Below are 21777 nucleotides of genomic sequence, written 5' to 3'. Positions count from 1 at the left end.
CCCTCACCCCCACTTTTTCTCACAATTCCTTACCTCAGGATCTGGGGAACTTGGAGCAGAGTCACAGTCGCTTAAAATTTCACTGCAAATTACTTCATCAGCCATCTCAGCTTCAGTGATCTGGGATAACTAAAGTTGAGCACCGAAGACAAGCTCTAAATGATTGAATACCCTGGAAGAAAGGTCTTTTATACTAATCTTAACCTAATCAAGATTTGTTTATCTTATTGGTGCCCAATTTAATCAAGCCAACAAAAGGAAATGTGATTTTTAAAAATGGCTTTGAATCCTATTTTTGTTGAGCGTTTGATTTTGTAATAAGCACCACTCCTTATTATCTCATTGAACTCTCACAACAACCCCATGGGGAAAGTATTTCCAAAACCATAACCTTTTTTAGGGGAAAAGAAAAAGGCTTAATGAAATGAAGAAACTTGCCTAAGTCATTGGACTAATTAGAAGTGGGCAGGGCTGGCTGGGCGTGGTGGCTTACGCCTGTTATCCCAGCTCTTTGGCAGGCTGCGGTGGGAGGATCACCTGAGCCCAGGAGTTTCAGACCAGCCTGGCCAACATGGGGAAACCCCATCTCTACTAAAAATACAAAAATTAGCTGGGCATGGAGGTACATGCCTGTAAACCCAGCTGCTCAGGAGGCTGAGGCAGGAGAATCGCCTGGGCAACAGCAAGACTCTGTCTCAAAGGAAAAAATAAAAATTATATATATATATTATACATAATATATATTATGTAATATATATAATAATGTGCAGGGAATTCAAAGCCAGCTTTCAAAGCTCAGATCAAAACTACTATAAGGCCTGCTTTAATACATAAAAATTATGTGTGAAAAATGGCAAGACTAAATTCCAACAACAAACAAAAGTTTAAGCAAACTATAATTATATCCAAAAAAAATTATTATGCATCTCTTAAAAGGGTTACATAGTACGACAAACATGAGAAAATAATTTTGTTAAGCCAAAGAAGAATGTAAAATTGTACATAATATATAATTACAACTATATCTGATTTTTTTTTTAAAATTTAGGCATGGGAGGAAAAAAGGAGCAAGAACCAGTACAATCTTTCTATTCTTTGGCAATATATACCAAAAGCTTTTAAAATGGTGAGATTCTTAAGACCAGGCGGAGTGGCTCACACTTTGGGAGCCAGATTGCTTGAGTCCAGGAGTTCAAGACCAGCCTGGGCAATATGGCAAAACCCATTCTCCACTAAAAATACAAAAATTAGCTGGGCATAGTGGCGTGCGCCTGTAGTCCCTGCCCAGCTACTTGGGAGGCTGAGGCTACAGTGAACCATAATGCTGCTACGTGCACTTCAGACTGGCAAGAGTGAGACCCTGTCTCAAAAAAAGAAAAAAAAAAGGGCCAGGCGAGGTAGCTCATGGCCTGTAATCCCAGCACTTTGGGAGGCCAAGGTGGGTGGATCACCTAAGGTCAGGAGTTGGAGACCAGCCTGGCCAAAATGGTGAAACCCTGTCTCTACTAAAAGTACAAAAATTAACTGGGTGTGGTGGTGGGCGCCTGTAATCCCAGCTAGTCAGGAGGCTGAGGCAGGAGAAACGCTTGAACCTGGGAGGTGGAGGTTGCGGTGAGCCAAGATCTCCACACTATATTCCAGCCTGGGTGACAGAGCGAGACTCTGTCTCCAAAAAAAAAAAAAAAAAGTTGAGATTCTTAACCCAGTAATCCTATTTCTTATCTCTTCTAAAAATGTAATGCAATTTGTGAATAAATATTTTTTGTTTGTTTGTTTTTGTTTTTTTTTTTGAGACAGAGTCTCACTCCATAGCCCAAGCTGGAGTGCAGTGGCGTAATCTCAGCTCACTGCAACCTCCACCTCCAGGGCTCAAGCGATTCTTGTGCCTCAGCCTCCTGAGTAGCTGGTACTACAGGCACACCACCACCATGCCCAGCTAATTTTTTGTATTTTAGTAGAGATGGAGTTTTACCATATTGCCCATGGTGGTCTCGAACTCCTGAACTCAGGTGATCAGCCTGCCTCAGCCTCCCAAAGTGCTGGGATCACAGGCGTGAGCCACAATGCCCAGCCAGAATAAATATTTTTATCACAGTGAAAAAATACAGATGAATGACCACGTGGGCATTAAAATTACTGTACACAAGTAGAGGTAATTGTATATAGTCATTATGACTTTGAAATGTTTTAACATCAAGGAAAAATGCTTGCAATATAATGGCAAGCAGAATTGCGTATACGAAATTGTATAATCATAAAAGCAGACAAAAAAATACTGGAAAGAAGTATGCCAAAATAGTAGTTGTCTCTGGGTGACAGCATTATGATTCATTTTCTTTATAATTTTCTATGTTCTACAAATTTTCCACAATCATTATTTATTTATTTACTTGTTTATTTTGCTGCCTTTGTTGTTTGAGACAGGGTCTCTGTCACCCAGGCTGGAATACAGTGGCATGATCACAGCCGTCCACACCCTCAAACTCCTGGCTCAAGCAATCCTCCCTCCTCAGCCTCCGAAGTGGCTGGGACTACAGGCGTGCACCACCATGCCCAGCTAATTTTTTCTATTTTTGTAGAGACAAGGTCCCACTATGTTGCTTAGGCTTGTCTCAAACTCCTAGGGCTCAAGCCATCTGCCCAACTCAGCCTCCCAAAGTGTTGGGATTACAGGCATGAGACACCATGTCCAGCCCATTACATATTTATTTTTAAAAAATCACTCCAACTTTCAAACTTCTTCTAATAGGCATAATTACCTTATGAAAAAAACAAACACATTTGGCTGAGTGTGGTGGCATAGTCCCAGCTAATCCAGAGGCTGAGACAGAAGGATCACTTGAACCCAGGGGTTCCAGGCTGCAGTGAGCTATGATCATGCCACAATACTCCAGCCTCAGCAACACAGTAGGACCTTGTCTCAAAAAAAGAAAAAAGCAAACATATTTAAAAGGCTATTTGAGGGACAGTGCGATGACTCATGCCTGTAATCCCAGCACTTTGGGAGGCCGAGGAGGGTGAATCACCTGAGGTCAGGAGTTCAAGACCAGCCTGGCCAACATGGCAAAACCCCGTCTCTACTAAAAATACAAAAATTAGCTGGGCATGGTGGCATGCACCTGTAATCCTAGCTACTCAGCAGGCTGAGGCACGAGAATCACTTGAACCCGTGAGGCGGAGGTTGCAGTGAGCCGAGATCGCGCCACTGCACTCCAGTCTGGGCAACAGAGTGAGACTGTCTCAAAAAAAAAAAAAAAAAAAGTTTTTTTAATGGTGACTTGTAAAGTAAGATCCTTCCCTATTAGTCTATAAACTGTAAAAGACAGGGAACCATCTTATATTTGTGTTCCCTTTGCCTATCACTCTGTGCTCAGTAAATGATAACTGAATGAGTCATCTTCAGTAATGAATAATCTTTTTTTTTTAAAAAGAAAGTAAAAAAAATAAATAAATGAATACTCCTATTTATTATCTTGCCTGTTGTTGATGCATAGAGAATATCAAAGAGATAAGTTTTCCTCCGAGAATGAATTTTTTAAAATTTGGTATGTAATGGTGTGAGATTCACCCATTATAATTCTCTCTAAGTAATAACCTATAAACAAAGGACCATGGAGTTTTGGAAAAAGTGAAACTCCAATGATACTGTGCCCCAGAAGACGGGAAAATGTATTAATAAAAGGGAATCGGCCGGGTGCGGTGGCTCACGCCTGTAATCCCAGCACTTTGGGAGACCGAGGCGGGTGGATCACGAGGTCAGGAGATCAAGACCATTCTGGCCAATATGGTGAAACCCCGTCTCAACTAAAAATACAAAAATTAGCTGGGCGTGGTGACCTGCGCCTGTAGTCCCAGCTACTCGGGAGGCTGAGGCAGGAGAATCGATTGAACCCGGGAGGCAGAGGCTGCAGTAAGCCGAGATCGCGCCACTGCACGCCAGCCTGGTGACAGAGCGAGACTCCATCTCGTAAAAAAAAAAAAAAAAAAAGGCCGGGCGCGGTGGCTCACGTCTGTAATCCCAGCACTTTGGGAGGCTGAGGCGGGCGGGTCACGAGGTCAGGAGATCAAGACCATCTTGATTAACACGGTGAAACCCTCTCTCTACTAAAAATACAAAAAATTAGCAGGACGTGGTGGCGGGAGCCTGTAGTCCCAGTTACTCGGGAGGCTGACGCAGGAGAATGGCGTAAACCCGGGAGGCGGAGGTTGCAGTGAGCCGAGATCGCGCCACTGCACTCCAGCCTGGGCGATCTCAAAAAAAAAAAAGAAGGGAATGAATGGCTCAGTAGAGTTAAAAAAAAAAAGGAGAATTAAGTAGTAAAAATGAGTGAGGGCATTCATAGTTCTTCCCAGAAGAGAAAAGTCTTCTCACCAAACGACATAAATATTTGACGTCTTGGTAGTTTCATCCCTATTTTTATCTCCTTTCTTGAAATTTTTACAGACTACAATAATGCTCTATGTTCTGGAACTACTTTGAAATTTTTATAGACTACAATAATGATCTATGATCTAGAGCTACACTTTAATATGATAGCCACTAGTCACACATGGCTACTGACCACTTGAAACATGAGTAGTCCAATTTGAGATGTGCTGAAAGTGTTGAATACACACTGAATTTTGAAGACTTAGTATGAAAAACAGAATGTGACAATTCATTAATAACTGTTTAATATTAATTCCATGTTGAAATGATAATATTTTTATATACTGGGCTAAATAAAATATTAAAATTGGTTTAATAATTTCTTTTTGCATTTTAAATGAGGTTACTAGAAAATGTAAAACTACATGTGGCTTGCATTATATTTCTATTGGACAGAGCTGATGTACAACCTTGGAGTCTTTCTCCTTTACTGACCTCTATCTTGGAGCAGACCTCAATAATCTTCTAATGTGGTCTGGTCCTGCTTACCTTGGCTCCCTAAGTTTGCCTTTGCATGGAAGTGGGGTAGCCATTTAAATGTGAAGGACCCTCTGTTGGGCTGCTTAATTTCCATTCTGCTTCGTTAACTTTTTAAAAATTTTGTACCTAAAGAACTTGTTTTCATATACTGTACTGGAAATATCTGGAAATATATGTTCATTGTCAAAGAATCAGAAAATACTGACAGCAAAAAGAACAAAATAAAAGCACTCATAAAGCCCACTATCCAGAGACAATCACTAATATTTTGGCATATATACTTCCTGAAAGTTTCAATATGCAAATATATATCAAGGCACACAGATATAAATATTTTAGCAAAATGGGATCATACTGTATATATTATTTTCTAATCTATTTTCTTTTTTTACCCAATTAAAAGACAAATATCTTCCCATGTCAATAAATATATTTTTCCAATTTTGTTTGTCATAGTTTTACCCAAAAGTCACCTCAGAAATGAGGCCTTCTCTGACTACTCAATTTAAAATTGAACTCTTATGTGTGTATATACACACACACATTCCCCTCAATGAATTATTTTTCTTTATGGTATTCATCGCCTTCTCACATATTATATAATTTTAAAGTTTTCTATTTCTTTTACTAGAACATAAGCAACATGAGAACAGAGATTTGCATCTGTCTGTTCACTCTGCCTCAGAGCCTGTGTGCTTAGCACACAGATGATGCTTGAATATTTGCTGCATAAATGACTGACTGAATAAACTACACAGCATTTCATTATGGTGTGTTTTCTGCTGAGTTTCAAAATAGTCGATTTATTTCTGTATTTCTCCTGTATCTACATTTAAGGCAAATTTTTTTTTTTTTTTTTTTTTTTTTTTTTTTTTTTGAGACGGAGTCTCACTCTGTCGCCAGGCTGGAGTGCAGTGGCGCCATCTCGGCTCCCTGCAACCTCCATCTCCCAGGTTCAATCGATTCTCCTGACTCAGCCTCCCAAGTAGCTGGGACTACAGGGACTGCGCCACCACACCCAACTAATTTTTGTATTTTTAGTGGAGACGGGGTTTCACTGTGTTAGTCAGGATGGTCATGATCTCCTGACCTTGTGATCCTGACCTCGTGATCCGCCCACCTCGGCCTCCCAAAGTGCTGGGATTACAGGCTTTTAAAGTCTTCAAACGATCTGCTATTAAGTTACAACACTGAGGGCCGGGCGCGGTGGCTCACGCCTGTAATCCCAGCACATTGGGAGGCCGAGGCGGGCAGATCACGAGGTCAGGAGATCGTGACCATCCTGGCTAACACAGTGAAACCCCGTCTCTACTAAAAATACAAAAAATTAGCCGGGCGTGGTGGCGGGCACCTGTAGTCCCAGCTACTCGGGAGGCTGAGGCAGAAGAATGGAGTGAACCCGGGAGGTGGAGGTTGCAGTGAGCCGAGATTGCGCCACTGCACTCCAGCCTGGGCGACAGAGCAAGATTCCGTCTCAAAAAAAATAAATAAATAAATAAAAATTAAAAAAAGTAACAACACAGAATATCTACAATCTATCCATTTACTAATAATTGTAACTAAGTGTTGCCCAACTTTATTGAAGGTGTCATTTGTCCTAACACACTTAGGACCTTCTAATAGATTCAGAAGGTCCTAAGTGTGTTCTATTAGGCTCATCACAATTTAGCCCAAATATGTTGCTCTATGATGATTTGGTTTAATACAGGATTAAATTTTGGGCTATCTAAAGCGATAGATGGATTGTATTTCCTTCATACAGTTCTCCACCAGTGTTATTTCTCGCTTAGGACCTTCTGAATCTCCATTTGGTGTTTTTAGAAGAAACAGCGGTCAAAACTCAACATCATATTTGCTTTTAGATGTCACAGAAGGTGGTGTCCACTATGTCACTGTCTTCTTAGAAAAGCCACAAAATTTTTTTTGCCCCTCTTGAGTAACTGATAGGCTTTTATAAATCCTAAGAGGAATGTGAATTTCATTCTGTATTTTAATTTGCTTTAGCCACCAAGAAGCTCACAGCTGAATTCACAGCCTAGCTTTAGTATTTGGAAATGCTACTTATAGAATGTTTTTCTGTGCATTAATTTTCCTTTTGCTGCCATCTTATTTCAATTTTCCATTTACCCCTACTTATTTTTTTTACTTAACCTTGACTTGAAATTCAACCCTGACTTAAAAAATTTATGTTTTCCTATTATTTTGTGTATTATAGTAAGATGTTGCAAATATCTTTTGGAACTAGGCAAATGCAAATCAATTATTAAATCAATCACACAGCAGTGGAGATAAATACACCAGCTATCATACTTGATGATATTAACTATTAAGAACATCTAATTTCCTTTCCCATAGTGCCATATTCACTAAGCCACTCTCTGATTTTAATATGGTTTCCCCTGTAGACTTTTGTATAAAGAATAGAAAGAGAATGCTGGATTCCTCTAAACAATTATATTTCTTGCAATTTAACATATAAACCCAAGTACCAGTCTATTGCACTGGATTACAGAAAGGCTAGAAATTCCCACCTGAAATTTAAAATTAGGATCACTGTTTCGGTTAGACATGATTTTGATGTGGTCCAAGACTGGAGGTAGAGAAGGATGAGCTGAATATTCCTAGAAATTCCATCCAGTTTATCAATTTGCATTAAAATGGCTGAAACCAAATGTCTCACAGGACCAGCAAAGGAAGCAGGGACTCCATTTTTGCCAGACTCTGCCTCGCCGTTTTTGTTTGTTTGTTTGTTTGTTTGAGATAGAGTCTCCCTCTGTCACCCAGGCTGGAGTACAGTGGCTCGATCTCGGCTCACTGCAAACTCCACCTTCCAGGTTCAAGCGATCCTCATGCCTCAGCCTCCTGAGTAGCTGGGATTACAGGCGCGCACCACCACGCCCGGCTAATTTTTGTATTTTTAGTAGAGACAGGGTTTCCCCATATTGGCCAGGCTGGTCTCAAACTCCTGACCTCAAGTGATCTGCCCACCTCGGCCTCCCAAAGTGCTGGGATTAGAGGCATGACCCACCACACCTGGCCCAGACCTATTTTTAAGTCTGAGGTAGGCAGCAAGGCACCATGGAGAAATGTTCATTATTATCACACACTTCTGATTAGAGCCTAAACCACAACTGGGGGCTTGATTACTATCACACAAAGATTTTTGGTAGGTTTTCTTTGTTTTTCATTTGGTTATTGTTAGTGGCAGTCCCAGAGTACCATATACACACACCCTCCCGAGGCTCAGGTTGAAATAGATGGAATTCTTGGCTTTGACCATTTGGCTGGTATAGGAGTGGGGTGAGGATGGGGGAAAGACTCTTTTTTTCTTAATGATCCCAACACTTTCTCAAATCTCTGTTATTCTAATTCTTGCCTTTAACAAGGTCATGAAGAGATGACTGGATCAAGGAAATGTCCTGACCCCAGGCTATACAGTGTAGAAGTCACAAACCCTGTTCAGTCCTTCTCATTAAACTTCTGGGCTTTATTTATTTTTTTAATACGACCATTACATATTACACAAAAATAAAAGTCAAATTAACTTGGTATTTATAAATTATTAAATAAAAATACAGGAATATAGATTTATATTTATAGAGCTTTCTTTTCTTCTAAACTAACCAAATCTGTTCTGCCGTTTTATGATTTTAAAAAAGTAAAATAGTGTTTGTGCGCCCTAGAATAAGTGGGGAGTGGGATTAATAATCGCAGGACCGAGTTGCCCTATTTCCGCTCCTTCCTTGGCCTAAGCAAAGTCCCTATTTGTCCCTTTGGGCTCTGGAGAGCAAGAAACCCCTCTCCTCCTACTTAATCTTTGAAAAATGGAAATTACATTTATTTCCCTTATTTTTTAAAAAATGAAATGGATTTAAAAATTGGGAAACATACTCAGCCTTCTTGGCCAAGAGCTAATCCCAAGGAACTATATGGCTCTAGAAGAGAGTCCCTAGTTTTCCCTGACAGAAGAGTCTCTGGGGTTTCCCTTCAAGCTAAGAAGGGCAGGACAGGTCAAAATTGCCCACTGTGGTCCCACCTAAGCTATGCTTCTGGGAATCCAGACCAAGCCCTTTACCCTTTCAGAAAACAGCCTCTCTTTCCACCCAGGTGTCAAGGCTTCAGAGCAGGGCATTTTGGTAACCTGGCCATGGTCCCTGCAGCTCCTCTTGGCTAAAGGTCCCGGGGAATGCTAACAGGGATATGCGTCCTGTGGTAGAGGGTAAGGTGAAGAGTGTGCTCCATACCTGGGGAAGGAAGCACAGACTCCAATTTGGAGCCGATGGTCTAGTCAGTGGTTTTCCAACTTTTTTCAGCAGCAAACCCCTTAATGCAAATAAAATCTTACCCTGAACCCCGATATGTAAGACAGCTACAAGGGGAGCTGTTCTGTTTGAGGGCAAATTGCCCAGCCTGCTCAGCTCCCCACCCCCTTCATCTCCCCAGGGACTCCTGAGGCAACCCCTAGGAAACTTCAGGGCTCTGCCAAGCAGTTTGAAAACCACTGGCCTAGTTTGTCCTGAGCAAGTCAGAGACCCCCCACCCCAACTGCTTGCCACAAGCTGGCTCTGAGTTTCTGGTGTCAGCATACTCACAACAAGACCAAGTGGCACATGCAGCCTACCACCTCCCCTAGAAATACCATTAAAAAGTGCAGCCCTCTCTCAAAAGCAGAAGTCTGGACTCAACACCTGAGGCCAATTTGGTCCCATGTTCTGGCGAGCACAACTACGTTGCCACATTCTAGGACCAAGTGAAAATCTCCAAGAAGAGTCAACCATGGTCTAGCTAAGCTGATCAGTGCTCAGGACCACAGGCAGGGCTCTAGAGCACTGTGTCAGAAAGTTAGCATTGGAGAGCAGCAATCTTAGCACCTTGGAAAGTGCAGCAGTGAGGTCTGGCTCAGGGCATGCATCTGGAGAGAACAATTTCTTCCTCAAAAGAAAAAGCCATAATCTGAAGCTGTTCTAGAGGACTGCGAGTTCCAAAGTTAACATCCTCAGACTCTGAGGTACAGACAAGTAACACCCATGCAAACAGTGTGGCTTCAAATAAATCATAAATGCTTCTAGGTCATGGTAGGTACTCTAGAACCCATATGCCTGGCCCCCGATAAAGCCGAACCAAAGCCCACAACACAGCATAGGCCGGTCCTGGAGTACCCATCACCCTCACACCCATGGGATTCAGAGCTGAAATGGTCATCTCAAGGCATCAACAGTCTCACTGAGACACAGTGTGGGACCCAGACTGTATTCTAGATCAGCACTTATGCCCAAAACCTCAAAAGGAAAATTAGTTAGGGCCCCAATTTAGAGTTTCAGTTTAGGTACAGAGGTCCCAGAGATTGGAAACACTTTAGGCACCATTGTGCCTGAGTGGGAGAGGAGGGTGGCAGGCAGGTCCAGCTACCTAAGCCTCCACCCATCCAGGCTCAACAGCCCTGCCCTTCTATCAGAGCCCGGGAGGCAGCAGCAAGTGCATAATGCACAAGGAAGGGGGATGATGAAGGAACAAGGCCAGCTGCAGAACTGCTCTTCTCTCCAAAGCCTTGCCAATTACTTTCTGGAGAGAAGCAGCAGAGCCCTCGGTCTGGATACAATGTTTCTCTCTAAGCCTTGAGGCATCAGGACAAGGGCAGGGGAAAGGAGGGGTTGGGAGGAGGGACAGAGAACTGCCCCTAGTTCTTGCCATTGCAAGAGGGAATGTTTTCTCCTTGAGGAATCCCACCACCACCAGATTTGCCAGGCAGCCCAGCATGCACACCAGCATGCGTGCACATGCACACACGTGTCCAAGCAGCCCACTGTCACAGCCACCTCTCCCTATCACCTGAGAACCCCTAAGCTTCCATTCCAAAGGGATGTGCCTTCTGCGTTCCCTAAATCCCACTCATCTAATGGAATACAGCTGCTTATGTAAGTCCACCTTCCTCAGGGCTGCGAACCAAGTTCCAGGTCGTTGCATGTGCCCACACCTATAGGCGTGATCCCTCCCACCTCCCCCAGCCCTGGAACGACTCCATCTCCTGCGCCCCTAAACTTGCCAAAACATTCCCTTCCCCTATGTGTCCTGCTCACTCTTCCAATCGCCTGCCTGGCCTACTCAGCTCCCTCACACACTACCCTTCCCCCGCCCATCCTGTTCCATGCCCGCCCATCCACCAACTCCACTTCTTCCAAGGGCATTTCTCTGTTCTTTCCTGCTCTCCTGGCCCCCAGCCACACCTAGCCCCACCTGGCCCTGGACTTTCACTTGCTAGCAAAAAAGGCCCCTACAGTTACCAGGGCCCCCAGTGCCACGGCCCCCGTCAGCACTGTCCTCACTGATGCCCAGTTCCCCTCCCGCAGACGCCGCGCCTCCTCCAGGGCCCCGTCCCCGTATAGAGCTGTGAACTCCGCCTGTGGGAGAGAAGGGAAGTAGGAGAGAAAGAAGGAGAAAGGGATATCAGGAGAGGAAAGAGTGGAGAGAAGAGGAGAGGAAGAGTTCCAGTTCCATCCACTGCGAGCACTACCCCATACCCAGCTCCTCTCTGGCCAAAGCTCTTCTGGCTGCAAGCCCCTCTGATCCCCCCAGGTGCACCCCCACCCTGAGAGACTGGTTCATTTGCCCACTCTGCCTCCAGTGAATTCCATCCTTTCCTTGGTGAAAAATTCTGCTCAGAACTAGCATCCTTTGCCAAGGCTTGCCTGACCACCACCCACCCCTGGTCCTCCCCACCTCCCACGCCATGACTCAGGTGTAAAAAGTCCCTGACAACATTCCCCTGCAGGCACTCCTTGGGTGTGTATTCTGTCCTCTGCTTGGGACCATGAGCCCATCCAGTGTTGACTGCATGGCAGCCCTGGAGTGCAGAGTCCAGGCATCTCTCAGTCTAATTCCACCCAGACGGGGAGACTCAGCCCCGTACCTCATTCCCAACATAGCTGCCTCAGCCTCCACTCAGAGCCCCCATCTTCCCCCTGGAGACCAGCTTTGCGGAAGGATGTGCAGAGCGGCAATTGAGAAGCTTCTTACCCAGCCCCCACTGCTGTGGATCCAGTCAGCCAGCCGCGTCTCCAGGTAGGCCACCATCCACTCCTGCACTTGTCCCACCAGTGGTTCCATCTCCTTGTTGACACTCTCAGCACACAGTGCAGCCCCAAAGACAAAGAAGGCTACAAGGCGGCCCCAGTTGGGGCCCCCTTGAAAAAGTTCATCGGAGACCTGGGTGAAGCGTTGTTGGGCTGAGCCTGGGGTCACATGCAGCTGAGCCGCCAGATCAGAGAAGGTGCGCCGGAAGCGGGTCTCGAACTCATCTCCAGCTGCCCGCATGGCTTGGTGCAGCGGGTCAGCTGCTGGGCCCTCCCCGGGGCCAGCTCCACAGACATAACCCTTCTGCCTCAGCTTATAACCTACAAAGTCTGCCACCAGAGCCCGTGTGTCTGGGGCCGAGGCTGGGGTCGCCATCCGGGCGGCTATAAGAGGCAAGGATGAAAGACTGGCATGAATATATGGAGAGAGAATCAGAAGGAGCATTTCTGGTTTGACCAACCCAGTGAGATGAGGAGGAGAGAGGAAATGCTCAGGACTCACTGGACAGGGAGAAGCAAGAACAAGGGAATTAAGTCATGATATAAGACTAGGCTGTGAGAAGCTGGCCATTACATTCCTAATGTGCCAAATTAAATGTAAAACAAGTAAATTTTCTGTTTAGGATACTTTAGATTCTTTTCATAATAAGACAACGTCAGCTCTATGACACCCCTACAACACCCCCGCCCCCGGGTCTCCTTAGTCCACACCTTCTTGGCTAGAGGAAGGGGCTTAGGACCTCGCCAAAGGCAAGATGTAAAGATGTTGGCAGAGACACAAGATGAGGGGGAGCAGATGGGCTGAAGAGAAAGGTGGGAGACGCAATGGGTTACTCCAGACAGAGAAAGGAAGGAGACACTCACCCAGCCGGGATGGCAGCTCTTAAGACACAGCACTGGTGGCAAGGAGCCCCCAGCTGGGGCCTTTCATCCTCCCGGCCAGCGTGGAGCCCTGGAAAGGGGAGGGGGAGATCAGAACCAGGAGGGGAAGGCCAGGGATCAGGTTCTGGCCTGGGAAGGGCTGGGGTTGCAGCTCTGGGCCTAGGCCCCTGCCCCCAACGCTCTACCAGCTGTGTGGCCAAATCCTTGTTTAATGACTGTCCTCCCGAGAAACCCAAGGCCAAGGGCTTCCTGCCGACACCATCTCTATTCCCGGTTCCCCCTAGTGCAGCCCAAAGGCCCAGCTCCTCCCTTACCCCCACCTCAGCCAGTCTCCAACCCCGCCCGCCTGCCAGGTTAGGGATCTCACGGGTCAGGCCGCTGCCGGGATCCGGGCCGTTTCCTGGTGCAGGAGCTGGGAGGGAGGGAGAGAGGGAGGAAGGGAGGGAAGGAAGGAGGGAGGAGAAAGGGGGGGCAGAGGGAGGGCCCGGCGCCGGGTGATGATGGGGCCCAGAGATGCGTCCAGAGAGAGGGGCGGGGCTGGGACGCAGGCCTGCAAAGGGCCACTACTCAGGAAGAGGGAGGGCTGCTGAAGGCAAAGAAGGGCTGGCTGAGAGGGCACGGTGGGCTGGGCTGGGCTGGGCTCCTGAGCTTCTAGGCTGCCCAGAGAAATATGCCGGGCTTCGGGACATCTCGGGGCAAATTTAGCATTTCCAGGAGGTTTCCGATGTTCCATGCACTTTTTGAACTTTTCTAGCCCTCAATTGTGTGCCTGGAAAACAGGAGCAGTTCCCATTAAGCTGGGAACCGTCTACCAGGTGCCTTACCCTTATGGGGCTAGCAGACACCACACAGACACCAAACCTTTCCCATCTTTTCTCCAGGACCTTTAACCCAGTGTTCTCTTTGTGGGCTGGGCTTCAGCCAGGCATCAAGGAGCCAGGACTTGGATCACAAGCAGTTTCTCTCGGTACTTTTCTTTAATTCATCTTCTTTTGTAATCAGATTGATTTTACTGGTTTTTTTCTTTTTCTTTTTTTTACCCAACACACAAACTAATTCTCATTATGAAAAAAATCAAACAATAAAGAGGTGCGGAGTAATAAAATACAGGTTCTCAAATACACACACACATACACATCCAATTCCACTTCCCTCCCTGCAGGTTTCGAGAGTTCAGCTTGATGTTTATCCTTCCAGATTACATATATATGGGGCCATTATTTATACATAGCAGTATATTTATAGAGGGCAGGTCACAGGCGTGAAGCAGTCTGACCACAGCTGATCCACATGAGGGCACTCACAGCCAGCCCCCTGGGCTCTTGGATCTGGCACTTTCTTCAGCTCCATTTAAAGAGCGCCCCAACCAAAGGCCAGAAAGAAGCAACCCAATTCTCCTATTCTACCAGCTCCCTTTGCTTCTACCTCCAATCCAAGCCTCTGTATTACCATCTGCCCTTATGGTCACTGGAGAAGCAAGGTCTTTTCTGCAGCAATAACAGTAACAACTAGCTGGGTTTGGTGGCTCACACCTGTAATCCCAACACTTTGGGAGGCCAAGGTGGGTGGATCACTTGAGGCCAGGAGTTCGAGACCAGCCTGACCAACATGGCAAAACCCCATCTCTACTAAAAATACAAAAATTAGCCAGGCATAAAATACAAAAATTAGCCAGCCTGTAATCCCAGCTGCTCAGGAGGCTGAGGCATGAGAGTCACTTGAACCCAGAAGGCTGAGATCATGCCACTGCACTCCAGACTGGGTGATAGAATGAGTCTCTATCTCAAAAAAAAAAAAAAAAAAAAAAAGGTAAAAACTAATATATTTTGAGGAGTTATTAGATGCTGTGCTTTTTTCACATGTGTATTTTTTCCTCTCACCAATCCTTATGCTGTTTTATCCTCATTCTATGAATGAGGAAATTGAGGTTTGGAGAGGTTAAGTGATTTGCCCAAAGCCATATGCTGATATATAAGAAGCTAGCACAGCCATCTCATGCTGTAACTTTGACACTATTGCTTCAAGATCACCTCTTGCCTTCACATAGTCAGTACGGTTCTCATAGTCTGAATCCACACCATTTACAAGTCCATACTCAATTCTCTCCTCTATTCTAAACACACAGCCTATTACACTCCTTTATGGCTATATCCTTTCAACCATCCTCATTTCTTTTTTGCTCTTAGCCTGATCATTCTGGCTGCCACCAGCAAGGTTGCCCCCTTCTTTAGAGAATAACCTAGTCCAAGTCTTCATTTGCACTCCCGGTTTATTTGTTTGTTTGTGAGACAGGGGTCTCACTCCATGGCCTAAACTGGAGTGCAGTGGTACAATCACAGTTCACTTCAGCTTCCACCATCTAGGCTCAAGCAATCTTCCCACCTCAGCCTCCCTGGTAGCTGGGACTAGAGGTGTGCTGCACCATGCTTGGTTAAATTCATTTTTTATAGAGATAAGGATCTCATTATGTTGCCCAGACTGGGCCAGGTTGATTGTAACATAAATTAATGTATGATTTATTAGACATTAATTTATATGTATAATATATATATCGTATATGTATATACGATATATACATTGTATATATTGTATCACATATAATGATATGAAGAGAATACATCCATGCATTCTATATACGTGTAAAATTTAAAAAGTCAACATTGCTTTAAAAATGAGTCCTAGCTAAGTAGTATTGCTACAGTGAATACTAGTGTGAATGTATGTAAACAGGAATGAATTGTATAATAATAAGATAACATGTGTCTCATGGTTTATTTTCAACTTAGTCACTTGTGGTTTTACAGTTAAACTATCCTGCTGCTTTAAATTTAGAGACTTCATTTCTACTCTAAGATTCCCTCTTTTAACACTCTGAGGATGTTAACTATTGTTGTTAAATGTTTTAATCTTATATAACCAAGTGGATAAGAGCATGGACTCTAGAGTTAAACTGTTTAGGTCCTAATCCCACCTCCCCAATTATTAACTATGTGACACTAGGCAAGAGTCCTCTCCCCTCTCTCCCTCAATTCTCTCATCTTTAAACTAGACATAATAGTCTCTATTCCTCTGATGGTTGTATTACATGAGTTAGTATTTGTAAAACCCTTACAACAGTACCTAGCACATTGTAAGTGCTGTATTAGATCAGTAGGAAAGTTAGAAGAAAACTAAAAACACTTCACTTTTTTTTTTTCACTAATGTAAAAAAAAAAAAAAAATGAAAGGGGAAAAAGCCAGCTCTGCCCTTCTTGGAAGCTCCCACTGGACCTAGAATTCCACAGTCCCAACTCCAAGAGAGTTGTTGAGTGCTTGTTCATTCAATAATTTGAGTGCCTACCATATACTAAAACTCACCATGAATCAGACAAAGCCCCTGCCCTCAAAGGGCTTACACTTGGATAAGAAATCAGAACTCCACCACTTTTTTGCAGATAAGAACACTGAGTTCAGAGTATGGCTCTGAGTTCAGAGGTGACTCACGCCTGTAATCCCAGCACTTTGGGAGGCCGAGGCGGGCAGATCACCTGAGATCAGGAGTTCAAGACCAGCCTGGCCAAGATGGTGAAACCCCGTGTCTACTAAAAATACAAAAATTAGCCAGGCGTGCCGGCGGACGCCTGTAATCCCAGCTACTCAGAAGGCTGAGGCAGGAGAATCGCTTGAACCCGGGAGGCGGAAGTTGCAGTGAGCCGAGATCACGCCACTGCACTCCAGCCTGGGCGACAGAGCGAGACTCCATCACACACACACACAAGAGAACACTGAGTCCAGAGAAGTTATGCCTTGCTTGCTCAAGGTCACTAGAAGCTAGGTCTTCCCGCAGTTCTCAGTTCGGGTGCCATATTCTCAACTTCTATTTGAAAGACTCTACCTAGCTTTCTTTGCACCCACCGCCACCCCCTGCCCAAACCAGGAGCCTAGGTTTCAGAAAACAGTGAACCCCAAAGATAAAGTCACATGCTGGGCGTGTTGAACCTTCTCCTGCAAGAAAATGAAAGGTTAATTTTTCTTCCCGGCGTTAACCTTTCCTGTGCTGTGCCGGAAAAGTTGAGGACTTTTTACATTTTATTATTATTGTAGAGATTAGGGGTCTCACTATGACGCCCAGGCTGGTCTTGAACTCCAGGCTTCAAGCGATCCTCCCACCTCGGCCTCCCAAAGTGCTGGGATTAGAGGCGTGAGCCATCGCGTCCGGTCGGTGGATGTTTTTTTAAAAAGGTTGAGTAGCCTCACTCTGGACCGAAAAGGTGGAGTCCCCGCCCCCTGGTGCAGCAGCGAAGACAAGCGGAGCCACCTGTCAGAGGGCTGTGGGCGGGGGCGCCCGGGCCGTGAGGGCCTTGGAACCCGAGGGTGAGTGCCGTTGAGCGCACGCTCAGGGCAGACCGCTAGCAGGAGGCAGGATGTGATAGTCTAAGAGCCTGGAAGCTGACGGCCAGAGGGAGAGAAGGGTGGTTACAGAGGAGAGGCAAAGCAACGGGAGATGGAGGATCCTGGAGGTGACTGCAAGGAGAATACGCAGCGGCGAGGGGCTGCAGAAGCGGACCCAGCGACTTCTGCGCCGACGCAGGGCGGGCGGGAGAGAGGAAGATAGGGGAGCGCGGTGGCGCTGCGAGCTGGCCCCGCCGGGGAAGGGGCTGCCATGTCCCGTGAGAGGCCCCCGGGCACCGACATTCCCCGCAACCTGAGCTTTATCGCCGCGCTAACGGAGCGCGCCTACTACCGTAGCCAGCGGCCCAGCCTCGAGGAGGAGCCGGAGGAGGAGCCAGGCGAGGGCGGGACGCGGTTCGGGGCCCGATCCCGCGCTCACGCACCGAGTCGGGGCCGCCGGGCCCGCTCTGCACCAGCCGGAGGCGGCGGGGCCGGGGCGCCCCGCAGCCGTAGCCCAGACACCCGCAAGAGAGTGCGTTTCGCCGACGCACTGGGGTTGGAGCTGGCTGCCGTGCGCCGCTTCCGTCCCGGTGAGCTGCCCCGGGTGCCCCGCCACGTGCAGATCCAATTGCAGAGGGACGCCCTCCGCCACTTCGCGCCCTGCCAGCCCCGCGCCCGCGGCCTCCAGGTAGGCGGCGGGGGCACCTCCCCTCCTGGGGACCTCCTCCAGTCGGCCGCAGCGGGCGTGTGGGAGTGGATTTGCCAAAGAGCACCCATCTCCATCCCATCCCTGGGCTTGCGCCTGCCCATCCCTTTTGGGGACCCCATCTGCGAGTGGCTCTAGGCCACCCTGGCAGCTGGGCCGCACTCTGCCGGCCTAGACGCCGCGGTCGGCCTCTGATTGGTCCAGTGCCTTGCTCTGACACCGCCCCCTGTCTCTCCCCCTCTCTCCGCCCTGGGCTCCCTCCTCCCGCTTCTTCTTTCCCCCAGGAGGCGCGCGCCGCCCTGGAGCCGGCCAGCGAGCCTGGCTTCGCCGCCCGCTTGCAGGCGCAGCGCATCTGCCTGGAACGCGCCGAGGCGGGCCCGCTGGGCGTGGCCGGGAGCGCGCGCGTGCTGGACCTGGCCTACGAGAAGCGCGTGAGCGTGCGCTGGAGCGCCGACGGCTGGCGGAGCCAACGCGAGGCGCCAGCCGCCTACGCCGGTCCGGCCCCGCCCCCGCCGCGCGCCGACCGCTTCGCCTTCCGCCTGCCCGCGCCGCCAATTGGGGGCGCCCTGCTCTTCGCCTTGCGCTACCGTGTGACAGGTCACGAGTTCTGGGACAACAACGGCGGCCGTGACTATGCTCTACGTGGGCCCGAGCACCCGGGCAGTGGCGGAGCCCCGGAGCCCCAGGGCTGGATCCACTTTATTTGAGACGAGGAGCCTGCGGCCGACGGCGGAAAACACCAAAGGCACCCGGGGGGCGGGGCGACCCGATGTGGCGGGGAGGAATAGGAGAGACCAGGATTGGCGGGAGCGGTCCAAGGGAGTCAAGCCGGGGAGGGCGAAAAGGGTGGGGAAATCAGGGGCGTGGGGGCGGGGGGAGTGAGTGGAACCAAAGAAGCTCCGGGAGAGCCAGGTGTTAAAAGCTGGTTGGATGTGAGTGGAAGGAACCCAGAATATAGGAGGAAGGAGACCCGAAACGGCACCGGAGGAATTAGAAAAAAAGGAAAAGAATGGGGATGATGGTGGCCTTCCCTTCAGTGAGTGGGCACTGGGAGAAAGGGAGGAGGTCCATCAGGCCTAGGCGGTTGAAGAAGGTTAAGAACCTTTTGGAGATGGAGGAGGAATGATGTGAAGTAGCCCACCCAGTCGAAGGCATTTACATTGCTGGCGCATTCCCTCTTCTTACCGGCCTTTTCCACCTCAGATCCCCCTGTCCTACCCATCCTAGCTTTAACTCAGCCATAATTGCCTTGCTTAATCCCAGAAACCTGGCCACTGCTCCTTGGTCCTTGGCATTATGACGGGATTCCCTTGTCACCTCTGACAGTTCCTGGCTGCGGTGTCCGCGGACTGGCTGGGGAGTGATGACAGGTAGCCATCAGAGCTCCAGCCTCCAGGCAGCTTTAGGGATTAAAACGGAGGCCAAAGCAACTCCAGACCTGTTTTTATAGCCAAATACTGAGCCTCAGGGGTTGTACACTCAGGGGCTTCCAGGAAAATGCCAGCCTTACTTTTCTGGGGTGCCTTTTAATAACCTCCAAGCACTTTATGGACTGTTTGTCGAGGGACAGTGAATCAGGAGAATCACTATTCTGATTTCCTTTGTCTCCGAAGAGGAAGTCCCTGACTAGCTATATAACTTTGGGCAAGTTACTTCTCACCTCTTTGTGCCCCAGTGTTTTCCTTGGGAAACTGGATTTAGGTTAGATGATCTTTTAAGGCTCCTTGTATGATACTTTGTGATCTGTACATGGCAGAGTATAGATTAGAAGCCACATTTTCGAACCTAGTGCTATGGTTCAGAATACATAGCACCCCAAGCGTCTGGCTGGGGCCGAGGATGGGTCTTCCAGTTTTTGGCACAGATGTTCCGGAGCCCAGGAAGCATCCCATGACCAACCTTCAGCCCCACCCCCACCCCAGCGAATTCCGGAGCCGCTTCCAAACCACAGCCTATCCTCTGCTCCATTTCGCTCTTGCCCTCACAGACCTTCAGCCTCCATGCTCTGAGACAACTGTGGATAAGTACATCTCTGTTGGTGAAAATGATGCTTAAGAACCCCAAAGATTAAAGGAAACAATGTTAAGGGCTTTTGTGAGGATAAAAGATAATGGGTATATGGAATAGAAACATTTCAAATGAAGAATCAAAGCATTTCAATCAATCCACTTGGTTGTAAAAAAAAAAAAAAAAAAACCAGAAACAAAAACAAAAACACACCAAAGCAACTTGAATAGTAAATGGCACCAGAAGATGGCAGTCTGCTCCATAACCAGAGCAAGTGCAGTGGGAAAGCTGGACTCTCATACCCACTCAACATTCATACCTTATATAAGCCTCTCCTCCTGGTTAACCTTAACAGGGGAGTGATTCCTCTGCTGGTTGCTGTTTTTCCTTTTCTCTTACCCTATTCCTAACCTCTTTGCTTCTCTCTTTCTTTCCTTGTGTCTCTCCCTTCTCATCACTTTTTTCTTTTAACATATAGGGTATTTACCTTTATTTTGTTTATTTCCGTTTGTTTCCTTCTTCATTCTTGTTCATCTCTGCTATTCCTTCTCCCTCCAGAAGGGATGGAAACCCTATTTTCTTTTCTCCAAGACCATGGTTGGTCTACTTCCCTCACTCGGGCTCCTTGACAGTCTTCTAGAAGAAAGAAGGAGGAAAAGAAGCAGTTCCTGATGTTACAAATGAACAAGGATCTCCCAGGTAACCAGCTCCCCACACCCATTTCTGTTACTAATTTCTCAAAGAGAAATTTCTGGTTCCCCTTCTTCCTTATCACTGAGTGAAAAGGGACAGGCATGCACATGTGCCCATATATGAATTCAGAATAGAGTGTGGGGACGGGGGCGATAGTTCATTCCTGTAATCCGAGCACTTTGGGAGGCTGAGGCAGGTGGATCATTTGAGGTCAGGAGTTCAAGACCAGCCTGGCTAACATACTGAAACCCTGTCTCTACTAAAAATACAAAAATTAGCTGTGCATGGTAATTCATGCCTGTAGTCCCAGCTACTCAGGAGGCTGAGGCAGGAGAATCACTTTAACGGGGAGACAGAGGTTGCAGTGAGCTGAGATTGCACCACTGCACTCCAGCCTGGGTGACAGAGTGAGACTCTGTCTAAAAAAAAAAAAAAAGAGTATGGGGCTTGTTGGCTTGTTACCATGCCCCTCCTGTCCACAGCCTTAGTCTTTGAGAAAAGATGGCTGAAAGAGAGGAACTCTCCAAGTCATTCCGCAAACAAATGCCCATTTAAACATCATCCTTGTCTTGTGAAGAAAACAGGAAGAATGTCATGCACCATGTGGATCACCTTCAGTTCAAAGTTGCAGCAAAGTGAAGAAAGAAACTACTGGAAGCCACCCAGCAATGCACTGTTTAGTCATCAATTAGGAGCCCACAGGAGGATAATAGGGAGACTGGGTGGAGGCTCAGTGTGTAATAATCTCTTGTGTGTAATAATCTCTTGTCTAATGTATGTGTGTCACTGCCATGTTGTATTAACAATAGTGAGGGCTCACATTTACTTAACACTTGTGTGCTCAAATCTGGGTTTTTTTTTCTTTCCAGAACTATGACTCGATCATAAAATCTGTTTTGTTTGCATGCATGCCCAGAACAACCCTATGAGTAGAACATTATCATTATCTCTGTTTTAGAGATGAGGAAACAGGCTCAGAGAAGCTCAGTAATTTGTTCAAGATCGCACAGCTAGTAAATGGCGGAAGTAGGATTGTGAACCCAGGGAATCTCCAGAGCCTCTGTGTAACCATGATGTTATATTTCTTTCCTCTTTAAAAACAAAATTAAAAACCTTGCTATAATCTCTTATTAGGAAAA

At 47.0% G+C, this 21777-nt stretch overlaps 2 protein-coding genes across 10 annotated transcripts in view; one reads left to right on the top strand and one right to left on the bottom strand.

Annotated features, from left to right (window-relative positions):
* LOC129012817 (bcl-2-like protein 2) overlaps window positions 1–20581 on the bottom strand; it is a 26904-nt gene extending 6323 nt beyond the window's left edge. The window contains exons 1-4 of one of the 4 annotated variants that reach the window (XM_054448889.2): window positions 20433–20581; window positions 12844–12931; window positions 11924–12363; window positions 8376–11307 (exon numbers count right to left, since the gene is read on the bottom strand). In XM_054448889.2, the coding sequence (XP_054304864.1) occupies window positions 11158–11307; window positions 11924–12355 (582 nt within the window). In that variant the 5' untranslated portion in view covers window positions 12356–12363; window positions 12844–12931; window positions 20433–20581 and the 3' untranslated portion in view covers window positions 8376–11157. Of the gene's footprint in view, window positions 11308–11923; window positions 12364–12843; window positions 12932–13175; window positions 13354–20432 lie in introns of those variants that run through there. The other 3 variants (XM_054448887.2, XM_054448888.2, XM_054448890.2) reach the window with 3 other exon arrangements.
* On the top strand, window positions 17235–21777 carry PPP1R3E (protein phosphatase 1 regulatory subunit 3E). Of its 6 annotated transcripts, XR_010123679.1 has the most exons (4): window positions 17235–17920; window positions 18223–19308; window positions 20504–20644; window positions 21216–21413. XR_010123679.1 is itself a non-coding variant. In XM_054448892.2 (3 exons), the coding sequence occupies exons 1-2, from the start codon at window positions 17504–17506 to the stop codon at window positions 18643–18645; spliced, it is 840 nt and encodes a 279-aa protein (XP_054304867.1). In that variant the 5' UTR covers window positions 17235–17503; the 3' UTR covers window positions 18646–18683; window positions 20507–21777. The 6 variants fall into 6 exon arrangements, 2 of the variants coding, with proteins under 2 accessions (XP_054304867.1, XP_054304866.1); XR_010123681.1 differs by having other exon boundaries at window positions 18223–18784; window positions 20507–21777; XR_010123680.1 differs by having other exon boundaries at window positions 18223–18784; window positions 20504–21777.

This window comes from Pongo pygmaeus, chromosome 15 (assembly GCF_028885625.2).
Source record: "Pongo pygmaeus isolate AG05252 chromosome 15, NHGRI_mPonPyg2-v2.0_pri, whole genome shotgun sequence".
In the NCBI taxonomy this organism is placed as follows: Eukaryota; Metazoa; Chordata; class Mammalia; order Primates; family Hominidae; genus Pongo; species Pongo pygmaeus.
The sequence above is the reverse complement of the archived record's forward strand: the minus strand, read 5'-3'. Positions and strand labels throughout refer to the sequence as shown.

What these genes read in the sequence shown, in the direction of transcription:
- PPP1R3E (XM_054448892.2), top strand. Translation starts at nt 17,504, where the DNA reads ATGTCCCGTGAGAGGCCCCCGGGCACCGACATTCCCCGCAACCTGAGC. An exon ending in CCCGCGCCCGCGGCCTCCAG is followed by an intron (nt 17,921 to 18,222) that starts GTAGGCGGCGGG and finishes TCTTTCCCCCAG; the next exon opens with GAGGCGCGCGCCGCCCTGGA.